The 24,407-nt window shown below is 43.7% G+C and overlaps 1 protein-coding gene across 9 annotated transcripts in view; it reads right to left on the reverse strand.

Annotated features, from left to right (window-relative positions):
• Positions 1-24,407, reverse strand: part of LOC110512780 (ankyrin-3) — a 115,464-nt gene that overhangs the window by 54,334 nt on the left and 36,723 nt on the right. For 4 of the 9 annotated variants that reach the window (XM_036972076.1, XM_036972074.1, XM_036972075.1 and 1 more), the window contains 5 exons: positions 18,226-18,349; positions 17,074-17,088; positions 9,000-9,102; positions 6,696-6,805; positions 444-668 (listed from right to left, as the gene is read on the reverse strand). In XM_036972076.1, coding sequence (XP_036827971.1) covers positions 444-668; positions 6,696-6,805; positions 9,000-9,102; positions 17,074-17,088; positions 18,226-18,349 — 577 coding nt within the window. The remainder of the gene's footprint in view (positions 1-443; positions 669-6,695; positions 6,806-8,999; positions 9,103-17,073; positions 17,089-18,225; positions 18,350-24,407) is intronic. The other 5 variants (XM_036972079.1, XM_036972082.1, XM_036972077.1 and 2 more) reach the window with 3 other exon arrangements.

Genomic DNA, 24,407 nt, shown 5'->3' on the forward strand with positions numbered 1-24,407 from the left:
CAACTATGGAGACTATAAGCAGTCTCTTTCAATTAAGTGTCTAACTATGGAGACTATAAGCAGTCTCTTTCAATGAAGTGTCTAACTATGGAGACTATAAGCAGTCTCTTTCAATTAAGTCTCCAACTATGGAGACTATAAGCGGTCTCTTTCAATGACTATCCAACACATGGTAGAAGTGTTCAACTACGTAGAGTAGCGCTATCTGCATGATGCTATGTGAAGAAGCAGCAGACTGACCTACAATAGTTTAGTAGTGCTGGTGTCTACTGGGGTCTGTGTTGGCATGGGAACAAAGGTGGGCAAGCTCCTCTATCTAAACACTGAAACACCACACTATAACAAATCAACACCAAACACTACAAGAACAGATGGCTTCCATGGAGATGAGGAAAGAAGCATCAAAACTAACAAACAGGTAAATAAACAATGTGAAGGCCTACCCCAGGAATTGAGCTCCAGCAGGCCCCACCTCCACCAGCCTGCTGGCCAATCCCTCTCCATCCACCATCGGTGGGGGCGTGGCCAGCTTGTGCCTCTTCGCCAGGCGGCAGGTGATGCGTGTCGGAGCCGTGCACTTCCTGGGCGGGATGATGATGCGCATTCCGTTATGACGACTCCCACGCATGGAGCCGCCACGTGCGTCCACCATGAAACTGACCAGGAACCTACAGGAGGGAGGGAGGGAGGGAGGGAGGGAAGGACGGAGGGAAGGAGGGAGAGAAGGAAGGAGGAAGGGAGGGAAGGAAGGAAGGAAGGAAGGAAGGAAGGAAGGGAGGCAGGCAGACAGACAGACAGACAGACAGACAGAAAGACAGACAGACAGACAGGAAGGGGAGGGAGGGAAGGAAGGGGTGGAGGAAAGGAAGGAAGGGAGGGAGGTTAGGAAGGAAGTATGTAAGGAGGGAGGGAAGGAAGGAAGGGAGGGAGGGAGGGAGGGAGGGAGGGAGGGAGGGAGGGAGGGAGGGAGGGAGGGAGGGAGGTTGTTAGGTTATGGCTGATAGTACATCTTTATTCACTCTGCTAGTTAGTCCATTTACTACAACAACATGGTTGTTAGGTTATGGCTGATAGTGTTGAGGATGCCTGCGGCAACTCAGCCAATACAAATTATATCAATATGAAATTAATGGGACTGATGTCAGTTTAAGAACGCGTACAAATCTAGACACAAGAATGTGAGAATGTCATCTATTGTGGGTTACTTGTAATAATTTCATTCCTATCTTCCGATGCGTCTCTTTACTAAGTGTTGAGGTAGATTCAGGTGAGGTAGATTACAGATAAAACAAGCACTGAGAGAAACCGTGGCAACAGTAACCGTGGTAACAGAAACTATGGTAACAGAAACCGTGATAACAACATAGAGTAACCGTGGTAACAACATAGAGTAACCAATCATCACCTGGAGTCATACTGAGGTAGAGGAGAGGAAAAGCTGCAGGAGGAGAGGAAAAGGAGCAGGAAAAACCACAGTCATCATTATGAGTCATACTAGGGGGTTAAATAAAGACAGAAATAAACTAGTACTATAAATAAACTAGTACTATAAACTAGTACTATGAATAAACTAGTACTATGAATAAACTAGCACTATAAATAAACTAGTACTATAAATAACGTAGTGATATAAATGAACTAGTACTATAAACTAGTCCTATTAATAATCTAGTACTACAAATTAAGTAGTACAATAAACTAGTATTATAAATAAACTAGTACTATAAATTAAGTAGTACTATAAATAAACAAGTACTATCAATGAAGTAGTACTATAAATAAACTAGTACTATAAATAAACTAGTACTATACATAAACTTATACTATGAATAAACTAGCACTATAAATAAACTAGTACTATAAATGAAGTAGTTCTAAATAAATAAAGACAATAAATGAAGTAGTACTATAAATAAACTAGTACTATAAATAAAGTAATGATATAAATAAACTAGTACTATAAATAAACTAGTACTATAAATGAAGTAGTACTATAAATAAAGTAGTACTATAAATAAACTAGTACTATAAATAAAGTAGTACTATAAATAAACTAGTACTATAAATAAAGTAGTACTATAAATAAAGTAGTGATATAAATAAACTAGTACTATAAACTAGTCCTATTAATAATCTAGTACTACAAATTAAGTAGTACAATAAACTAGTACTATACATAAACTAGTACTATAAATAAACTTGTACTATAAATAAACTAGTACTATAAATGAAGTAGTACTATAAATAAACTAGTACTATAAATAAGCTAGTACTATACATAAACTAGCACTATAAACTAGTACTATAAATAATGTAGGACTATAAATTAATTCGTACTACATATGAACTATTTAATAAATGAAGTTGTACATATACATAAACTAGTAGTATACATAAACTAGTACTATAAATGAAGTAGTTCTATAAATGAACTAGTAGTATAAATTAAGTAATACTAAAAATTAACTAGTACTATAAATAAAGTTTGACTATACATAAACTAGTACTATAAACAAACCAGTACTACAAATGAAGTAGTACTATAAATTAAGTAGTACTATGAATAAACAAGTGCTATTCTATTATTTATTTATATTTTTTATTTACGCTTTGTTTAACTAGGCAAGTCATTTAAGAACAAATTCTTATTTACAATGACGGACTAGGAACAGTGGGTTAACTGCCTTGTTCAAGGGCAGAATGACAGATCTAAACCTTGTCGGCTCGGGGATTTGATCTCGCAATCTTTCGGGGTTACTGGCCCAACGCTCTAACCACTAGGCTACCTGCCGCCCAAATAAAGTAGTACTATAAATGAAGTAGTACTATAAATACAGCAGTACTATAAATGAAGTAATACTATAAATAAAGCAGTACTATAAATGAAGTAGTACTATAAATAAAGCAGTACTATAAATAAGGTAGTACTATAAATAAAGCAGTACTATAAATAAGGTAGTACTATAAATAAAGCAGTACTATAAATAAGGTAGTACTATAAATAAAGCAGTACTATAAATAAGGTAGTACTATAAATAAAGCAGTACTATAAATGGAGTAGTACTATAAATAAAGCAGTAGATAAATGAAGTAGTACTATAATTAAAGTAGTACTTTAAATGAAGCAGTACTATAAATAAAGTACTACTATAAATAAAGCAGTACTATAAATAAAGCAGTACTATAAATGAAGTACTACTATAAATAAAGCAGTACTATAAATAAAGCAGTACTATAAATAAGTTAGTACTATAAATAAAGCAGTACTATAAATGGAGTAGTACTATAAAGCAGTACTATAAATAAAGCAGTACTATAAATAAGGTAGTACTATAAATAAAGCAGTAGATAAATGGAGTAGTACTAGAAAACAGTGCTATAAATGAAGCAGTACTATAAATAAAGCAGTACTATAAATAAACTAGTACTATAAAAAATACTATAAATAAAGCAGTACTATAAATGGAGTAGTACTATAAAGTAGCACTATAAATAAACTAGTACTATCAATTAAGTAGTCATTTTAAATACAGTAGTACTATAAATTAAGTAGTACTATAAATAAACTAGTACTATAAACAAGTACTATAAACTTGTACTAGAAATGAAGTAGTACTATAAATAACTAGTACTATACACAAACTAGTATAATGTATAAATTAGTACTATACATAAACGAGTACTATATAAACTAGTATTAGAAATATTCTAGGACTATACATGAAGTAGTAATATAAACAAACTAATACTACAACTATGATATAGGGAGGATGAAGAAACAGAGAATTTCAGGTAAGAAGGAGGAAATAGAGGATGGGACAGAGAGAGAGAGACAGAGAGAGAGAGAGAGAAAAAGAGAGAGAGACAGAGAGAGGGAGGGAGACAGAGAGACAGAGAGCGACAGAGAGAGGCAGAGAGAGAGAGGCAGAGAGAGAGAGGGGGAGAGAGAGACATAGAGAGAGAGATACACAGAGAGAGATACAGAGAGAGAGAGGGAGAGAGAGATCGAGAGAGAGAGAGAGAGAGAGAGAGGGGGGGGGGGGGAGAGCGAGAGTGAGGCAGAGAGAGAGAAACAGAGAAAGAGAGAGAGAGAAAGAGAGAGAGAGGGGGGGAGAGACATAGAGAGAGAGATACACAGAGAGAGAGGGAGAGAGAGAGAGAGGGAGAGATCGAGAGAGATCGAGAGAGAGAGAGAGAGAGAGGGGAGAGAGAGAGAGAGAGAGGGAGAGAGAGAGAGAGAGAGAGAGAGAGAGAGAGAGAGAGGGGGGAGAGAGAGAGGCAGAGAGAGGCAGAGAGAGAGAAACAGAGAAAGAGAGAGAGAGAAAGAGAGAGAGAGAGGGGGAGAGAGAGACATTGAGAGAGATACACAGAGAGAGGGAGAGAGAGAGAGAGAGGGAGAGAGAGAGAGGGAGAGAGAGAGAGGGAGAGAGAGGGAGAGAGAGATCGAGAGAGAGCGAGAGAGAGAGGGGGGGGAGAGAGAGAGAGAGAGAGGGAGAGAAACCAAGGTATGACCTTCCATTCACCAACATAGAGATTCATTAAATAATTTGATGAAGCAGTTCCATAACAAGAGTCTATAGGACTGTTCTACTGTAGAGTCTGTATCTTACCCAGAGTCTATAGGACTGTTCTACTGTAGAGTCTGTATCTTACCCAGAGTCTATAGGACTGTTCTACTGTAGAGTCTGTATCTCACCCAGAGTCTATAGGACTGTTCTACTGTAGAGTCTGTATCTTACCCAGAGTCTATAGGACTGTTCTACTGTAGAGACAGTATCTATAGAGTCAGTCTGTATCTTACCCAGAGTCTACAGGACTGTTCTACTGTAGAGTCTGTATCTTACCCAGAGTCTACAGGACTGTTCTACTGTAGAGTCTGTATCTTACTCAGAGTCTATAGGACTGTTCTACTGTAGAGTCTGTATCTTACCCAGAGTCTATAGGACTGTTCTACTGTAGAGACAGTATCTATAGAGTCAGTCTGTATCTTACCCAGAGTCTACAGGACTGTTCTACTGTAGAGTCTGTATCTATAGAGTCAGCCTGTATCTTACCCAGAGTCTACAGGACTGTTCTACTGTAGAGTCTGTATCTTACCCAGAGTCTACAGGACTGTTCTACTGTAGAGTCTGTATCTATAGAGTCAGTCTGTATCTTACCCAGAGTCTATAGGACTGTTCTACTGTAGAGTCTGTATCTTACCCAGAGTCTACAGGACTGTTCTACTGTAGAGTCTGTATCTTACCCAGAGTCTACAGGACTGTTCTACTGTAGAGTCTGTATTTTACCCAGAGTCTATAGGACTGTTCTACTGTAGAGTCTGTATTTTACCCAGAGTCTATAGGACTGTTCTACTGTAGAGTCTGTATCTTACCCAGAGTCTACAGGACTGTTCTACTGTAGAGTCTGTATTTTACCCAGAGTCTATAGGACTGTTCTACTGTAGAGTCGGTATCTCACCCAGAGTCTATAGGACTGTTCTACTGTAGAGTCTGTATCTTACTCAGAGTCTATAGGACTGTTCTACTGTAGAGTCTGTATCTTACCCAGAGTCTATATGACTGTTCCACTGTAGAGACATTATCTATAGAGTCAGTCTGTATCTTACCCAGAGTCTACAGGACTGTTCTACTGTAGAGTCTGTATCTATAGAGTCAGTCTGTATCTTACCCAGAGTCTATAGGACTGTTCTACTGTAGAGTCTGTATCTATAGAGTCAGTCTGTATCTTACCCAGAGTCTATAGGACTGTTCTACTGTAGAGTCTGTATCTATAGAGTCAGTCTGTATCTTACCCAGAGTCTATAGGACTGTTCTACTGTAGAGTCTGTATCTTACCCAGAGTCTATAGGACTGTTCTACTGTAGAGTCTGTATCTCACCCAGAGTCTATAGGACTGTTCTACTGTAGAGTCTGTATCTATAGAGTCAGTCTGTATCTTACCCAGAGTCTATAGGACTGTTCTACTGTACAGTCTGTATCTATAAAGTCAGTCTGTATCTTACCCAGAGTCTATAGGACTGTTCTACTGTAGAGTCTGTATCTTACCCAGAGTCTATAGGACTGTTCTACTGTAGAGACAGTATCTATAGAGTCAGTCTGTATCTTATCCAGAGTCTTTAGGACTGTTCTACTGTAGAGTCTGTATCTTACCCAGAGTCTATAGGACTGTTCTACTGTAGAGTCTGTATCTATAAAGTCAGTCTGTATCTTACCCAGAGTCTATAGGACTGTTCTACTGTAGAGTCTGTATCTTACCCAGAGTCTATAGGACTGTTCTACTGTAGAGACAGTATCTATAGAGTCAGTCTGTATCTTATCCAGAGTCTATAGGACGGTTCTACTGTAGAGTCTGTATCTATAGAGTCAGTCTGTATCTTATCCAGAGTCTATAGGACTGTTCTACTGTAGAGTCTGTACCTATAGAGTCAGTCTGTATCTTACCCAGTGTCTACAGGACTGTTCTACTGTAGAGTCTGTATCTATAGAGTCAGTCTGTATCTTACCCAGAGTCTATAGGACTGTTCTACTGTAGAGTCTCTATCTATAGTGTATAGAGATGTTCTACTGTAGATATAGAGTCAGTATGTATCTTACCCAGGGTGTATAGAGATGTTCTACTGTAGATATAGAGTCAGTCTGTATCTTACCCAGAGTGTATAGAGGTAGTCTACTGATGGTCTACTGTCTACTTACCCAGAGTGTATGGGGCTGGAGACCATGTTGATGTTGTCCAAGGTGTCAGCAGTCCAGCTGTAGTGTCTCTGAGAGTCAGAGTCACAGTCTCTGCTGGCCAACGCCAGGTTCTGAAGGAGACAGACAGAGAAGCAGACAGAGAGTCAGACAGAGAAGCAGACAGAGAGACAGACAGACAGACAGACAGACAGTCAGACAGAGAGTCAGACAGACAGACAGACAGACAGACAGACAGACAGACAGAGAGTCAGACAGAGAGTCAGACAGAGAGTCAGACAGACAGACAGACAAGACAGACAGTCAGACGGAGAGACAGTCAGAAAGAGAGACAGACAGACAGTCCGACAGACAGTCAGACAGAGAGTCAGACAGAGAGTCGGACAGACAGACAGAGAGTCAGACAGAGAGTCAGACAGAGAGTCAGACAGACAGACAGTCAGACAGAGAGACAGAGAGACAGACAGACAGACAGAGAGTCAGACAGAGAAGCAGACAGAGAAGCAGACAGAGAAGCAGACAGAGACAGACATACAGTCAGACAGAGAGTCAGACAGACAGACAGACAGAGAGCCAGACAGAGAGACAGAGAGACAGACAGACAGACAGACAGAGAGTCAGACAGAGAGTCAGACAGAGAGTCAGACAGACAGACAGTCAGACAGAGAGACAGTCAGACAGAGAGACAGAGAGACAGACAAACAGACAGACAGACAGAGAGTCAGACAGAGAAGCAGACAGAGAAGCAGACAGAGACAGACATACAGTCAGACAGAGAGTCAGACAGACAGACAGACAGAGAGCCAGACAGAGAGACAGAGAGACAGACAGACAGACAGACAGAGAGTCAGACAGAGAAGCAGACAGAGAAGCAGACAGAGACAGACATACAGTCAGACAGAGAGTCAGACAGACAGACAGACAGAGAGCCAGACAGAGACCCAGACAGACAGACAGAGACACAGACAGACAGACAGACAGACAGACAGACAGACAGACAGAGTCAGAGAGTCAGACAGGGACCCAAACAGACAGAGAGTCAGACAGAGACCCAAACAGACAGACAGACAGACAGAGTCAGAGAGTAAGACAGAGAGTCTGACAGAGAACCAAACAGACAGACAGACAGACAGAGTCAGTCAGACATACATACAGAATCAAACAGACATACAGAGTCCGACAATTTAGCAGTGATAAAAGCATTGCAATAAAGCATTGTGGAACACAAGAACACTGACATGAATATAAATAAGAAGCTTCGTGAGTTTTCATATAATAACTCAAACTAGATGAAAACCAGCAGTTTTGTGAGTAGAACCTAGAACTATTCTAATATAACTAGTAGAACCTAGAACCATTATAATATAACTAGTAGAACCTAGAACTATTCTAATAGAACTAGTAGAACCTATAATTATTCTAATAGAACTAGTAGAGCCTAGAACCATTCTAATATAACTAGTAGAACCAATAACTATTATAATAGAACTAGTAGAACCTATAACCATTCTAAAATATCTAGTAGAACCTAGAACTATTCTAATAGACCTAGTAGAACCTATAACCATTCTAATAGAACTAGTAGAACCTAGAACTATTCTAATATAACTAGTAGAACCTAGAACTATTCTAATAGAACTAGTAGAACCTAGAACCATTCTAATAGAACTAGTAGAACCTAGAACCATTCTAATAGAACTGGTAGAAACTATAACCATTCTAACAGAACTTGTAGAACCTAGATCTATTCTAATAGAACTAGTAGAACTATTCTAATAGAACTAGTAGAACCTAGAACTATTCTAATAGAACTAGTAGAACCTAGAACCATTCTAATAGAACTAGTAGAACCTAGAACCATTCTAATAGAACTGGTAGAAACTATAACCATTCTAACATAACTTGTAGAACCTAGAACTATTCTAATAGAACTAGTAGAACCTAGAACTATTATAATAGAACTAGTAGAACCTATAACTATAGTAATAGAACTAGTAGAACCTAGAACTATTCTAATAGAACTATCAGAACATATCCAGCAGCAGATGCTAATCCCATTTGCTGCATCTGAAGGTCAACTAAGAATACAACAGTATTATTCTGAGGCTCAGTTATGAAGGACATGTCTTTAAAGACACCCTGATGCAGCAGGAGAGAAGAAACATGTATTTGAGTTGGGAGGAGGGTGAGAGAGGGAGGAGAGGAAGAAGATACAGACAGACAGACAGACAGACAGACAGACAGACAGACAGACAGACAGACAGACAGACAGAGACAGAGACAGAGACAGAGACAGACAGGTTGTACCATATCCTTGGTAGGAGCCAGTATCTCTTCGATCATCATGCTGTCTCTGGTGTAAGAGGTCCTGTTCAGGGTGTTGGACCTATCCGAACTGAAGGACCGCAGACTGTTGTTTACAGCAGTACCAAGTTACCACAGCAACAACAGGCAGGGGGTGGCGGGGCAGGCAGGCAGGGGGGTGATGAGAGGGTGTGGTGAACAGAAAGACAACTCATTACAACATGCAACTAACCTCTATACAATATAAATATAACCCACAGCACAGCACAGAATGAACCACTGACTGGACATCAGAGGTATGGGGATTATAAATGTATGGGATTATAGATGTATGGTAGAGGTATGGGGATTATAGATGTATGGTAGCTGTATGGGATTATAGATGTATGGTAGAGGTATAGGGATTATAGATGTATGGTAGATGTATGGGGTTATAGATGTATGGTAGAGGTATGGGGATTATAGATGTATGGTAGAGGTATGGGATTATAGATGTATGGTAGAGGTATGGGGATTATAGATGTATGGTAGATGTATGGGGTTATAGATGTATGGTAGAGGTATGGGGTTATAGATGTATGGTAGATGTATGGGGTTATAGACGTATGGTAGATGTATGGGGTTATAGACGTATGGTAGATGTATGGGGTTATAGATGTATGGTAGAGGTATGGGGATTATAGATGTATGGTAGAGGTATGGGGATTATAAATGTATGGTAGAGGTATGGGGATTATAGATGTATGGTAGAGGTATGGGGATTATAGATGTATGGTGGAGGTATAGGGATTATAGATGTATGGTAGATGTATGGGGTTATAGATGTATGGTAGAGATATGGGGATTATAGATGTATGGTAGAGGTATGGGGATTATAGATGTATGGTAGAGGTATGGGGATTATAGATGTATGGTAGAGGTATGGGGTTATAGATGTATGGTAGAGGTATGGGGATTATAGATGTATGGTAGAGGTATGGGATTATAGATGTATGGTAGATGTATGGGGTTATAGATGTATGGTAGAGGTATGGGGATTATAAATGTATGGTAGAGGTATGGGGATTATAGATGTATGGTAGAGGTATGGGGATTATAGATGTATGGTGGAGGTATAGGGATTATAGATGTATGGTAGATGTATGGGGTTATAGATGTATGGTAGAGATATGGGGATTATAGATGTATGGTAGAGGTATGGGGATTATAGATGTATGGTAGAGGTATAGGGATTATAGATGTATGGTCGAGGTATGGGGATTATAGATGTATTTTAGAGGTATGGGGATTATAGATGTATGGTAGAGGTATGGGGATTATAGATGTATGGTAGAGGTATGGGGATTTTAGATGTATGGTATGTGATGGTGTGTAAAATGACATACAGCAGGTCTATGGTGTGTATAGCATTCTAGATGAAGAAAAGGTTTGAATGAAGTAGCAAGGTAAAACACAATGATGATGTATGAGCTGTCTGATAACTAGCGCTAGATAAAGGGACTGGGACCAACACCTGTTTTACATGAACAGCGCTAACGTGGAATTTAAGGGTTTTGGGCACTGGCCAGCTGGGCTAGTAGATGGCTAGTACTAACCCGGGTACAAAATCTGGGCTATGGGATATTTGAAAATACAAAAATGTCACTAGCGTTCTAGCTTAATGGCCATCTCTACTGCCATCCCTGTCCATCCCTGTGCAAACAGCAAGTTACAAGCGACCAAATCAGATGTGTGTGACATGGCTAGATTACACTAGTTGTCATAGTAATGACGGGCATGTGCACAGTGGTGCATGCTGATTGGTGGTGTTGCTCCTGCTTCCTATCACTCAGAAGTTATGTAACAAGCTAAAATGACAACAATACCTGCCATGGACATTTCCCAGTTGCTTTCAATGCTCATAATAACAGGAAAACACTTTTAAAGCCTCAAGGATAAATAATCCAATTTTCAAAACGAGTCCTTTTTGTCTTGCCACAGCAGTCAACTAGCTAGCGAGGTAGCTGTTTTGCTAGCTACAGCAGTCAACTAGCTAGCTAGGTAGCTGTTTAGCTAGCCACAGCAGTCAACTAGCTAGCTAGGTAGCTGTTTAGCTAGCCACAGCTATCAACTGGCTAGCGAGGTAGCTGTTTTGCTAGCCACAGCAGTCAACTAGCTAGCCAGCTATTTCGCTAGCCACAGCTATCAACTAGCTAGCTTGGTAGCTGTTTAGCTAGCCACAGCAGCCAACTAGCTAGCTAGGTAGCTGTTTAGCTAGCCACAGCTATCAACTAGCTAGCTAGGTAGCTGTTTAGCTAGCCACAGCTATCAACTAGCTAGCTAGGTAGCTGTTTAGCTAGCCACAGCAGTCAGCTAGGTAGCTGTTTAGCTAGCCACAGCTATCAACTAGCTAGCTACCTAGCTGTTTAGCTAGCCACAGCAGTCAACTAGCTAGCTAGGTAGCTGTTTAGCTAGCCACACCTATCAACTAGCTAGCTGTTTAGCTTTCTAGCACATTCACTCATTTGTTTATCAACAATTAACAAGCTAGTTAGCTACCACGTCTTCTTGTAAAACTGTCAACAGAGTAGCTAGCAAGCAACAAGTTACTGTGCAGTCAGAAAATATTCACACCCCTTGACATTTTCCACATTTTGTTGTGTTACAAAGTGGGATTAATGTGGATTTAAGTGTCATTTTGTCAACACTTTACACAAAATACTTGAATGTTAAAGTGTAAGAAAAATTAAAATTGAATTTATGAAAAATAAAACACTACTACATACACAGGGCATTCGGAAAGTATTCAGACCACTTGACTTTCTCCACATTTTAATACATTACAGCCTTATTCTAAAATGGATTACATTGTTTTTTCCACTCATCAATCTACACACAATACCCCATAATGACAAAGCAAAAACAGGCTTTTAGAAATGTTAGAAAATTCATGAAAAATACAAAACTGAAATATCATATTTACATAAGTATTCAGATCCTTTACTCAGTACTTTGTTGAAGCACCTTTGGCAGCGATTACTGCCTCAAGTCTTCGTGGGTATGATGCTGAAATCGTGGCACACCTGTATTTGGGGAGTTTCTCCCATTCTTCTCTGCAGATCCTCTCAAGCTCTGTCAGGTTGGATGGGGAATGTCACTGCACAACTATTTTCAGGTCTCTCCAGAGATGTTCGATCAGGTTCAAGTCCGGACTCTGGCTTAGCCACTCAAGGACATTCAGAGACTTGTCCCGAAGTCACTCCTGCATTGTCTTGGAACCTTCACCCCAGTCTGAGGTCCTGAGCGCTCTGGAGCAGGTTTTCATCAAGGATCTCTCTGTACTTTGCTCTGTTCATCTTTCCCTCGATACTGACTAGTCTCTCAGTTCCTGCCGCTGAAAAACATCCCCAAAGCATGATGCTGCCAACACCATGCTTCACCGTAGGGATGTTGTCATGTTTCCTCCAGACATGATGCTGCCAACACCATGCTTCACCGTAGGGATGTTGTCATGTTTCCTCCAGACGTGATGCTTGGCATTCAGGCCAAAGAGTTCAATATTGGTTTCATCAGACCACAGAATCTTGTTTCTCATGGTCTGAGAGTCCTATAGGCAAACTGTTATGTGGCTTCCGTCTGGCCACTCCACAATAAAGGTCTGATTGGTGGAGTGCTGAAGAGATGGTTTTCCTTCTGGAATGTTCTCCCATCTCCACAAAGGAACTCTGGAGCTCTGTCAGAGTGGCAATCAGGTTCTTGGTCACCTCCCTGACCAAGGTCCTTTTCCCCCGATTGCTCAGTTTGGCCGGGTGGCAAGCTCTAGGAAGAGTCTTGGCGGTTCCAAACTTCTTCCATTTAAGAATGATGGAAGCCACTGTGTTCTTGGGGACCTTCAATGCGGCAGATACTTGTTGGTACCCTTCCCCAGATCTGTGCCTCAACACAATCCTGTCTCGGAGCTCCACGGACAATTCTTTCGACCTCATGGCTTTGTTCTGGCATGCACTGTCAACAGTGGGACCTTATATAGACAGATGTGTGCCTGTTCAAATCATGTCCAATGAATTTAATTTTCAACAGGAGGACTCCAATCAAGTTGTAGAAACATCTCAAGGATGATCAATGGAAACAGGATGCACCTGAGCTCAATTTTGAGTCTCATAGCAAAGGGTCTGAATACTTATGTAAATAAGTTTTTATTTTTATTTTATATATATTTGCAAAAAAAAAATGAAGACTTCTTTTCACCTTGTCATTATGGGGTGTAGATTGATGAATAAGAAAATGTATTTCATATATTTTAGAAAAAATGCTGTAACGTAACAAAAAGTGGAAAAAGTCCAAATCAAATACTGTTGTCGTTCCCTCCTCACGACTGTCTTGGTGTGTTTGGACCATGATAGTTCGTTGGTGATGAGGACGCCAAGGAACTTGAAACTCTCGACCAGCTCCACTTCAGCCCCGTTGATGTTAATGGGGGCCTTTTCGGCCCTCCTTTTCCTATAGTCCTATAATCAGCTCCTTTGTCCTGCTCACATTGAGGGAGAGGCTGTTCTCTTGGCACCATATTGCCAGGTCTCTGACCTCCTCCCTATAGGCTGTCTCATCGTTGTCAGTGATCAGGTCTACCACTCTTGTGTTGTCAGCAAACGTAATGACGATGTTGGAGTCGTGCTTGGCCACGCAGTTGTGGGTGAACAGGGAGTGCAGGAGGAGACTGAGGACGCACCCCTGAGGGGCCCCAGTGTTGAGGATCAGTGTGGCAGATGTGTTGCTACCTACCCTCACCACCTGGGGGCGGCCCGTCAGGAAGTCTAGGATCCAGTTGCAGGGGGATGGTGTTTAGTCCCAGCTTAGTGATAAGCGTCATGGGCACTGTGGTGTTGAACGCTGAGCTGTAGTCAATGAACAGCATTCTCACATAGGTGTTCCTTTTGTCCAGGTGGGAAAGGGCAGTGTGGAGTGCGATTGAGATTGCGTCATCTGTGGATCTGTTGGGGTGGTATGTGAATTGGAGTGGGTACAGGGTGTCTGGGATGATGGTGTTGATGTGAGCCATGACCAGCCTTTCAAAGCATTTCATGACTACCAACGTGAGTGCTATGGAGCGGTAGTCATTTAGGCAGGTTACCTTGGGCACAGGGACTATGGTGGTGTTCTTGAAACATGTCGGTATTACAGACTCGGTCAGGGAAAACACTTGCCAGTTGGTCTGAGTACACGTCCTGGTAATCCTTCTGTCCCAGCGGCCTTGGGAATGTTGACCTGTTTAAAGGTCTTGCTTACATCGGTTACGGAGAGCGTGATCACACGGTCGTCCGGAACAGCTGGTGCTCTCATGCATGCATCAGTGTTGCTTGCCTCGAAGCAAGCATAAAAGGCAGTTAGCTCATCTGGTAGAATCAGGAGGATATAATTATGGTCAGATTTGCCAGATTTGGTAAAACTGATTTAAGTTTGCCTGTATTAAAGTCCCCGGCCACTAGGAGCGCCACCTCTGGATGAGAGTTTGCCTGTATTAAAGTCTCCGGCCACTAGGAGCGCCGCTTCTGGATGAGCATTTACTTGTTTGCTTATGGCCTTATACAGCTGGTTGAGTGTGCGCTTAGTGCCAGCACGGATTTGTGGTGGTAAATAGACTGCTACGAATAGTACAGATGAGAACTCTCTTGGTAAATAGTGAGCAATACCTCAAAACTTCTTTAATATTAAAGATTATATTAAATATTACATCGCACACCAGCTGTTATTGACAAATAACACACCTAGACACACACCTCCACCGCCTCGTCTCACAGATAACCCGGCCAGCTATTCTCTGTGTCGGCGTTTAGCCACGACTATATTATAGTTTTTTTCTTCTTTTTTTTTCTCCCCAATTTCGTGGTATCCAATTGTTGTAGTAGCTACTATCTTGTCTCATCGCTACAACTCCCGTACGGGCTCGAGAGAGACGAAGGTTGAAAGTCATGCGTCCTCCGATACACAACCCAACCAAGCCACACTGCTTCTTAACACAGCACGCATCCAAACCGGAATGCGCCAATGCGCCGGAGGAAACACCGTGCACCTTGGTTAGCGCACACTGCGCCCAGCCTGCCACAGGAGTTGCTGGTGCGCGATGAGACACCCCTACCGACCAAGCCCTCCCTAACCCGGGCGACGCTAGGCCAATTGTGCGTCGCCCCACGGACCTCCCGGTCGCGGCCGGTTACGACAGAGCCTGGGCGCGAACCCAGGGACTCTGATGGCACAGCTGGCGCTGCGGTACAGCGCCCTTAACCACTGCGCCACCCGGGAGGCCAGATATTATAGTTTTTAATGTCCCGTTGGTACGATATCTCGATCGTAGATCATCCAGTTTATTCTCCAGTTATTGCACGTTGGCCAATAGAACGGATGGTAGAGGCGGTTTATCCACTCACCGACGACACAAAAACTCAGGCTGTAACAAAACAACACGTGGAAACAGTCAAAGGGTGTGAATACTGTCTAAAGACACTGTGCCGTGGTCTCTACTTTGGTAGAGATGGTCACATTAACACAAATCACTTCAAGTTAGATAAAGAATCAGTCCAAACCAAAGGAATGCAGCATCTCAACTGAACAGACTGAACCAAGCAGAGGCAGCATGACCGCAGAAAGACTACATCCACCAGACACAATACTGATAGACTGAACCAAGCAGAGGCAGCATGACCGCAGAAAGACTACATCCACCAGACACAATACTGATAGACTGAACCAAGCAGAGGCAGCATGACTGCAGAAAGACTACATCCACCAGACACAATACTGATAGACTGAACCAAGCAGAGGCAGCATGACTGCAGAAAGACTACATCCACCAGACACAATACTGATAGACTGAACCAAGCAGAGGCAGCATGACCGCAGAAAGACTACATCCAACAGACACAATACTGATACAGACTGAACCAAGCAGAGGCAGCATGACCGCAGAAAGACTACATCCAACAGACACAATACTGATACAGACTGAACCAAGCAGAGGCAGCATGACCGCAGAAAGACTACATCCAACAGACACAATACTGATAGACTGAACCAAGCAGAGGCAGCATGACCGCAGAAAGACTACATCCACCAGACACAATACTGATACAGACTGAACCAAGCAGAGGCAGCATGACTGCAGAAAGACTACATCCACCAGACACAATACTGATACAGACTGAACCAAGCAGAGGCAGCATGACCACAGAAAGACTACATCCACCAGACACAATACTGATACAGACTGAACCAAGCAGAGGCAGCATGACTGCAGAAAGACTACATCCACCAGACACAATACTGATACAGACTGAACCAAGCAGAGGCAGCATGACCACAGAAAGACTACATCCACCAGACACAATACTGATAGACTGAACCAAGCAGAGGCAGCATGACCGCAGAAAGACTACATCCACCAGACACAATACTGATAGACTGAACCAAGCAGAGGCAGCATGACCACAGAAAGACTACATCCACCAGACACAATACTGATACAGACTGAACCAAGCAGAGGCAGCATGACTGCAGAAAGACTACATCCACCAGACACAATACTGATACAGACTGAACCAAGCAGAGGCAGCATGACCACAGAAAGACTACATCCACCAGACACAATACTGATACAGACTGAACCAAGCAGAGGCAGCATGACCGCAGAAAGACTACATCCAACAGACACAATACTGATAGACTGAACCAAGCAGAGGCAGCATGACCGCAGAAAGACTACATCCACCAGACACAATACTGATAGACTGAACCAAGCAGAGGCAGCATGACCACAGAAAGACTACATCCACCAGACACAATACTGATACAGACTGAACCAAGCAGAGGCAGCATGACTGCAGAAAGACTACATCCAACAGACACAATACTGATACATCACAAGTCATTGGAAGTCAAATGAAAGGACATAGTTAAAAGCATCATGAGCAAACTGTCCAGTCAGTATGATGGAGTACAACAAATCAATGAGACATCACAACACAGTGATTGATGTAGTTGTGATGGTTGGCTGGGGATCTAGGAAGTAAAGTTTGACATCTGGAAAAATGTCATCCCATCTTACCTGCAGACCTTAGGGCTATGGGACGAGGTACGAGTTTGAAATGGGGGAAAAGTACAAAACAGAAGATATTGAAAGCAACAAATGTGAGAGGACAAAGCAGAAATGCATTGTGGTTGTAATGGACCTGGGCTGATGCTCTGAGTTGTGTTAAACACTGATGTTAAACACTGATGCTCTCTGAAACTGGGGTTACTGAACCTTCCTTTCAACTGGAAGTCATAACTGGGGTTATTGAACCTTCCTTTCAACTGGAAGTGATAACTGGGGTTATTGAACCTTCCTTTCAACTGGAAGTGATAACTGGGGTTACTGAACCTTCCTTTCAACTGGAAGTGATAACTGGGGTTATTGAACCTTCCTTTCAACTGGAAGTGATAACTGGGGTTACTGAACCTTGCTTTCAACTGGAAGTGATAACTGGGGTTATTAAACCTTCCTTTCAACTAGAAGTGATAACTGGGGTTACTGAACCTTCCTTTCTGGAGTTAATGAACCTTCCTTTCTGGGGTTACTGAACCTTCCTTTCAACTGGAAGTGATAACTGGGGTTACTGAACCTTCCTTTCTGGTGTTACTGAACCTTCCTTTCTGGGGTTACTGAACCTTCCTGTTACTGGAAGTGATAACTGGGGTTACTAAACCTTCCTTTCAACTGGAAGTGATAACTGGGGTTACTGAACCTTCCTTTCGGGGGTTACTGAACCTTCCTTTCAACTGGAAGTGATAACTGGGGTTACTGAACCTTCCTTTCTTGGGTTACTGAACCTTCCTTTCTGGGGTTACTGAATCTTCCTTTCTGGGGTTACTGAACCTTCCTTTCTGGGGTTACTGAACCTTCCTTTCTGGGGTTACTGAACCTTCCTGTTACTGAACCAGAGGCAGAACAGAAGTAATTATAGGTCATATTTCCTACATGAACGTTATTAGTGATTAGTGATTGCTGCCCTGCTCATACTAAGAAATCAGTGTTGATTGTGATAGGGTTAGGGTTGTCTGGAAAACGATGTACATTGTCCTATCCTGTATCACATGATCAACTGGATGTACCTTAGGAACATATCTACAGATATGGATGGTCCATATCAAACCCATTATACATTATTATACACAGTACCACAGCATGTCAGAGTGTAGTGGGTAGTGGGTGTGGTACCTGGCGCTGCGTGCTCCAATGCTAAAGCCCATGTAACCCTCCTGGGGCAGAGAGTCGTCTCCCAGCTCTCTCAGGTCCTGGGGTCCCAGGTACTTATCCGTGTCGCCTGTCATCGCATCCTCACCTGACATAACAGCAACCAGTTAGTTAGACAGTCCACAGCTCACAGTCCCCTCACTCCAGTTAGTTAGACAGTCCACAGCTCACAGTCCCCTCACTCCAGTTAGTTAGACAGTCCACAGCTCACAGTCCCCTCACTTCAGTTAGTTAGACAGTCCACAGCTCACAGTCCCCTCACTCCAGTTAGTTAGACAGTCCACAGCTCACAGTCCCCTCACTCCAGTTAGTTAGACAGTCCACAGCTCACAGTCCCCTCACTCCAGTTAGTTAGACAGTCCTCTAGCCCAGTTCTCTCTCTCCAGTTAGTTAGACAGTCCTCTAGTCCAGTCCTCTCTCTCCAGTTAGTTAGACAGTCCTCTAGCCCAGTCCTCTCTCTCCAGTTAGTTAGACAGTCCTCTAGTCCAGTCCTCTCTCTCCAGTTAGTTAGAAAGTCCTCTAGTCCAGTCCTCTCTCTCCAGTTAGTTAGACAGTCCTCTAGTCCCGTCCTCTCTCTCCAGTTAGTTAGACAGTCCTCTAGTCCAGTCCTCTCTCTCCAGTTAGTTAGACAGTCTACAAGTCACAGTCCTCTCTCTCCAGTTAGTTAGACAGCCCCCTCCCCCTACAGTCCTCTAGTCCAGTCCTCTCTCTCCAGTTAGTTAGACAGTCTACAAGTCACAGTCCTCCTCTCCAGTTAGTTAGACAGCCCCCTCCCCCTACAGTCCTCTAGTCCAGTCCTCTCTCTCCAGTTAGTTAGACAGTCTACAAGTCACAGTCCTCCTCTCCAGTTAGTTAGACAGCCCCCTCCCCCTACAGTCCTCTAGTCCAGTCCTCTCTCTCCAGTTAGTTAGACAGCCCCTCCCCCTACATTCCTCTAGTCCAGTCCTCTCTCTCTGCTGTCCTAACTGGAACAGCCATGCTCTAACCCCTGAAAGCAGGTCCTGTAGGAGTGTCTACAGAGCAGACAGGCTGTTTTAGCAGATCAACAGAAGCCTGAAGGCCTGTTCCACTGTCCTATCCCCTGCTCTGCTCTGCCAAGGGACACACAGCTGACAGGACACATCCGCCACGTGGCTACTCAGTTACTCACACTACACTTGTTTAGTCACTGACTACAAAGCAATGGTTTAAGCAGTGAAAACAACGTGTTCAACTTTAAAAAAACAACAACACCCATTCTAAAGTTAGAAACCAATATTGCAGCTATGATGGGTAGGTTTGTAGAGTTAGCCGTCCAGGGGAGTCACGATGCAGAGTGTTAATGGACGTTAGAGAGAGATGACGCAGAAGAAAGGAGGCGTTACAACGTAGAAACTAGAGCAAGTTCACATCAACCAGCCAGCTACCATCCAGCGAGGGGAGAACAGCATTCCACCGGAGATAAAGCAGAGTTCATCGCCCCCCTGCTGATCTACAGCAACCCTTCCCCCATTCCTCCAACCTCACCCCTCCTCCCCTGTTCCGCCAACCTCCCCATGCATCTCTCCCTCTCCTCTCCCTCTCCTCTCCCACTCCTCTCCCTCTCCTCCCCTCCTCTCCCTCTCCTCTCCTCCCCTCCCCCTCTCCTCCCCCTCCTCCCTCAACCTCTCCTCCCCCTCCTCTCCCTCTCCTCTCCCCCTCCTCTCCCTCTCCTTCCCCTCCTCTCCCTCTCCTCCCCCTCTCCTCTCCCTCTCCCTCTCCTTCCCTGCCCTCTCTAACTGCAGAAACACACAACAAAATTTGACAGACCTCATCTGGTGACATTCCTCACAAGAATGTCCATTCAAGTATTACCCCCCCCCCTCCCCTCTCTCCCCCTCCCCTCTCTCTCCCTCTCTCCTGCCACCCCTCCTCTCTCCCTCCCTCCACTCTCTGTCCTAATCACACCAGAACACCTACTCCACCCTCTCTGTCCTAATCACACCAGAACAACTACTCAGACCAGGACAGGACTAGATCAGACCAGGACAGGACTGAGGGTCCAGGACAGGACTAGATCAGACCAGGAAAGGACTAGATCAGACCAGGACAGGACTGAGGGTCCAGGACAGGACTAGATCAGACCAGGACAGGACTAGATCAGACCAGGACAGGACTACATCAGACCAGGACAGGACTACATCAGACCAGGACAGGACTAGATCAGACCAGGACAGGACCAGATCAGACCAGGACATGACCAGATCAGGACAGGACTAGATCAGACCGGGACAGGACTGACGGTCCAGGACAGGACTAGATCAGACCAGGAAAGGACTGGATCAGACCAGGACAGGACTAGATCAGACCAGGACCAGATCAAACCAGGCCAAGACTATATCAGACCAGGACAGGACCAGATCAGACCAGGACAGGACAAGATCAGACCAGGACAGGACCAGATCAGGACAGGACTAGATCAGACTGGGATAGGACTGACGGTCCAGGACAGGACTAGATCAGACCAGGAAAGGACTGGATCAGACCAGGACAGGACTAGATCAGACCAGCACAGGACTGAGGGTGCAGGACAGGACTAGATCAGACCAGGACAGGACTGAGGGTCCAGGACCAGGACAACCGCCAGGAAATCTAGCCATGTCTGTCCCCAGACCTGAGGGGGTACCTATGTAACGTGGTCAGTAGTCTACAGTAACGTGGTCAATAGAATACAGTAACCTATGTAACGTGGTCAGTGGACTACAGTAACGTGGTCAGTAGACTACAGTAACCTATGTAATGTGGTCAGTAGACTACAGTAACCTATGTAATGTGGTCAGTAGACTACAGTAACCTATGTATCGTGGTAAGTAGACTACAGTAACCTATGTAATGTGGTCAGTAGACTACAGTAACCTATGTAATGTGGTCAGTAGACTACAGTAACCTATGTATCGTGGTAAGTAGACTACAGTAACCTATGTAATGTGGTCAGTAGACTACAGTAACCTATGTAATGTGGTCAGTAGACTACAGTAACGTGGTCAGTAGACTACAGTAACCTATGTAACGTGGTCAGTAGACTACAGTAACCTATGTATCGTGGTAAGTAGACTACAGTAACCTATGTAATGTGGTCAGTAGACTACAGTAACCTATGTAATGTGGTCAGTAGACTACAGTAACGTGGTCAGTAGACTACAGTAACATATGTAACGTGGTCAGTAGATTACAGTCAGTAGACTACAGTAACCACTGTAACGTGGTCAGTAGACTACAGTAAGGTGGTCAGTAGACTACAGTAACATGGTCAGTATTCTACAGTAACATGGTCAGTAGACTACAGTAACATATGTAACGTGGTCAGTAGAGTACAGTCAGTAGACTACAGTAACCTATGTAACGTGGTCAGTAGACTACAGTAACCTATGTAACGTGGTCAGTAGACTACAGTAACCTATGTAACGTGGTCAGTAGATTACAGTCAGTAGACTACAGAAACCTATGTAACGTGGTCAGTAGACTACAGTAATGTGGTCAGTAGATTACAGTAAGTTGGTCAGTAGACTACAGTAATGTGGTCAGTAGTCTACAGTAACCTGCTTCAAAGAGGAAGGGTAGGTAGTCCAGACACACTGGTAAAGATTTCCGGCCGGCAGGAACACCGACAGTGAGGGCTTTTCAAACGCGCTTTGTTGTCAGTAGACTACAGTAACGTGGTTTGTTGTCAGTAGACTACAGTAACGTGGTTTGTTGTCAGTAGACTACAATAACGTGGTTTGTTGCCAGTAGACTACAGTAACGTGGTTTGTTGCCAGTAGACTACAGTAACGTGGTTTGTTGTCAGTAGACTACAGTAACGTGGTTTGTTGTCAGTAGACTACAGTAACGTGGTTTGTTGTCAGTAGACTACAGTAACGTGGTTTGTTGCCAGTAGACTACAGTAACGTGGTTTGTTGTCAGTAGACTACAGTAACGTGGTTTGTTGTCAGTAGACTACAGTAACGTGGTTTGTTGTCAGTAGACTACAGTAACGTGGTTTGTTGTCAGTAGACTACAGTAACGTGGTTTGTTGTCAGTAGACTACAATAACGTGGTTTGTTGCCAGTAGACTACAGTAACGTGGTTTGTTGCCAGTAGACTACAGTAACGTGGTTTGTTGTCAGTAGACTACAGTAACGTGGTTTGTTGCCAGTAGACTACAGTAACGTGGTTTGTTGCCAGTAGACTACAGTAACGTGGTTTGTTATCAGTAGACTACAGTAACGTGGTTTGTTGTCAGTAGACTACAGTAACGTGGTTTGTTGTCAGTAGACTACAGTAACGTGGTTTGTTGTCAGTAGACTACAGTAACGTGGTTTGTTGTCAGTAGACTACAGTAACGTGGTTTGTTGTCAGTAGACTACAGTAACGTGGTTTGTTGTCAGTAGACTACAGTAACGTGGTTTGTTGTCAGTAGACTACAGTAACGTGGTTTGTTGTCAGTAGACTACAGTAACGTGGTCTGTTGTCAGTAGACTACAGTAACGTGGTTTGTTGTCAGTAGACTACAGTAACGTGGTTTGTTGTCAGTAGACTACAGTAACGTGGTTTGTTGTCAGTAGACTACAGTAACATGGTTTGTTGTCAGTAGACTACAGTAACATGGTTTGTTGTCAGTAGACTACAGTAACATGGTTTGTTGTCAGTAGACTACAGTAACGTGGTTTGTTGTCAGTAGACTACAGTAACGTGGTTTGTTGCCATTTTTTGTGGTATTGGAACAAAATGTCCAGAATGTAAAACAACTTGATCAACCGGTTCCTTTCAGAATAACGGTTCTGTTCTGGAACAGCTGTATCATTGGAATGTGATACATAACAGGGTGTGCTTGAGGACCATGCGGACGCCTTCGAGCGGTAGGGGAGGCTGTTGAGTGTTTATCCGACTGGATTATGCCCCCCCCCCAACCAAAGCGGTAGGGGAGGCTGTGGAGTGTTTATCCGACTGGATTATGCCCCCCCCAACCAAAGTTGCGCTGCTGAGGAACAGTATCGATCACTTTGGTTTTCGGTTCGGGTTCCTCAAATAATGTAGTTGTTTTCCAGTCTTGGGTTGTGTTCCCTTAAGCGGTTCCAAACCTAGGACAGTGGTATGGTAGTGGGACTGGGACAGTGGTATGGTAGGGAGACTGGGACAGTCAGCTGTAGAGTCAGGACAGTGGCATGGTAGTGGGACTGGGAGAGTGGCATGGTAGTGAGACTGGGACAGTCAGCTGGACAGTCAGCTGTAGAGTCAGGACAGTAGCATGGTAGTGAGACTGGGACAGTGGCATGGTAGTGAGACTGGGACAGTCAGCTGTAGAGTCAGGACAGTGGCATGGTAGTGGGACTGGGAGAGTGGCATGGTAGTGAGACTGGGACAGTCAGCTGGACAGTCAGCTGTAGAGTCAGGACAGTGTTATGGTAGTGAGACTGGGGCAGTCAGCTGTAGAGTCAGGACAGTGGCATGGTAGTGAGACTGGGACAGTCAGCTGTAGAGTCAGGACAGTGGTATGGTAGTGAGACAGTCACGTGTAGAGTCAGGACAATGGAATGGTAGTGAGACTGGGACAGTCAGCTATAGAGTCAAGACAGTGGTATGGTAGTGAGACAGTCAGGTGTAGAGTCAGGACAGTGGTATGGTAGTGAGACTAGGACAGTCAGCTGTAGAGTCAGGACAATGGAATGGTAGTGAGACTGGGACAGTGGCATGGTAGTGAGACTGGGACAGTCAGCTGAACAGTCAGCTGTAGAGTCAGGACAGTGGTATGGTAGTGAGACTGGGACAGTCAGCTGTAGAGTCAGGGCAGTGTTATGGTAGTGAGACTGGGACAGTTAGCTGTAGAGTCAGGACAGTGGCATGGTAGTGAGACTGGGACAGTCAGCTGTATAGTCAGGACAGTGGTATGGTAGTGAGACAGTCAGGTGTAGAGTCAGGACAATGGAATGGTAGTGAGACTGGGACAGTCAGCTCTAGAGTCAAGACAGTGGTATGGTAGTGAGACAGTCAGGTGTAGATCAAGGACAGTGGTATGGTAGTGAGACTGGGACAGTCAGCTGGACAGTCAGCTGTAGAGTCAGGACAGTGGTATGGTAGTGAGACTGGGACAGTCAGCTGTAGAGTCAGGACAGTGGTATGGTAGTGAGACTAGGACAGTCAGCTGTAGA

The sequence above is a fragment of the Oncorhynchus mykiss genome, unplaced genomic scaffold, assembly GCF_013265735.2.
Source record: "Oncorhynchus mykiss isolate Arlee unplaced genomic scaffold, USDA_OmykA_1.1 un_scaffold_119, whole genome shotgun sequence".
In the NCBI taxonomy this organism is placed as follows: domain Eukaryota; kingdom Metazoa; phylum Chordata; class Actinopteri; order Salmoniformes; family Salmonidae; genus Oncorhynchus; species Oncorhynchus mykiss.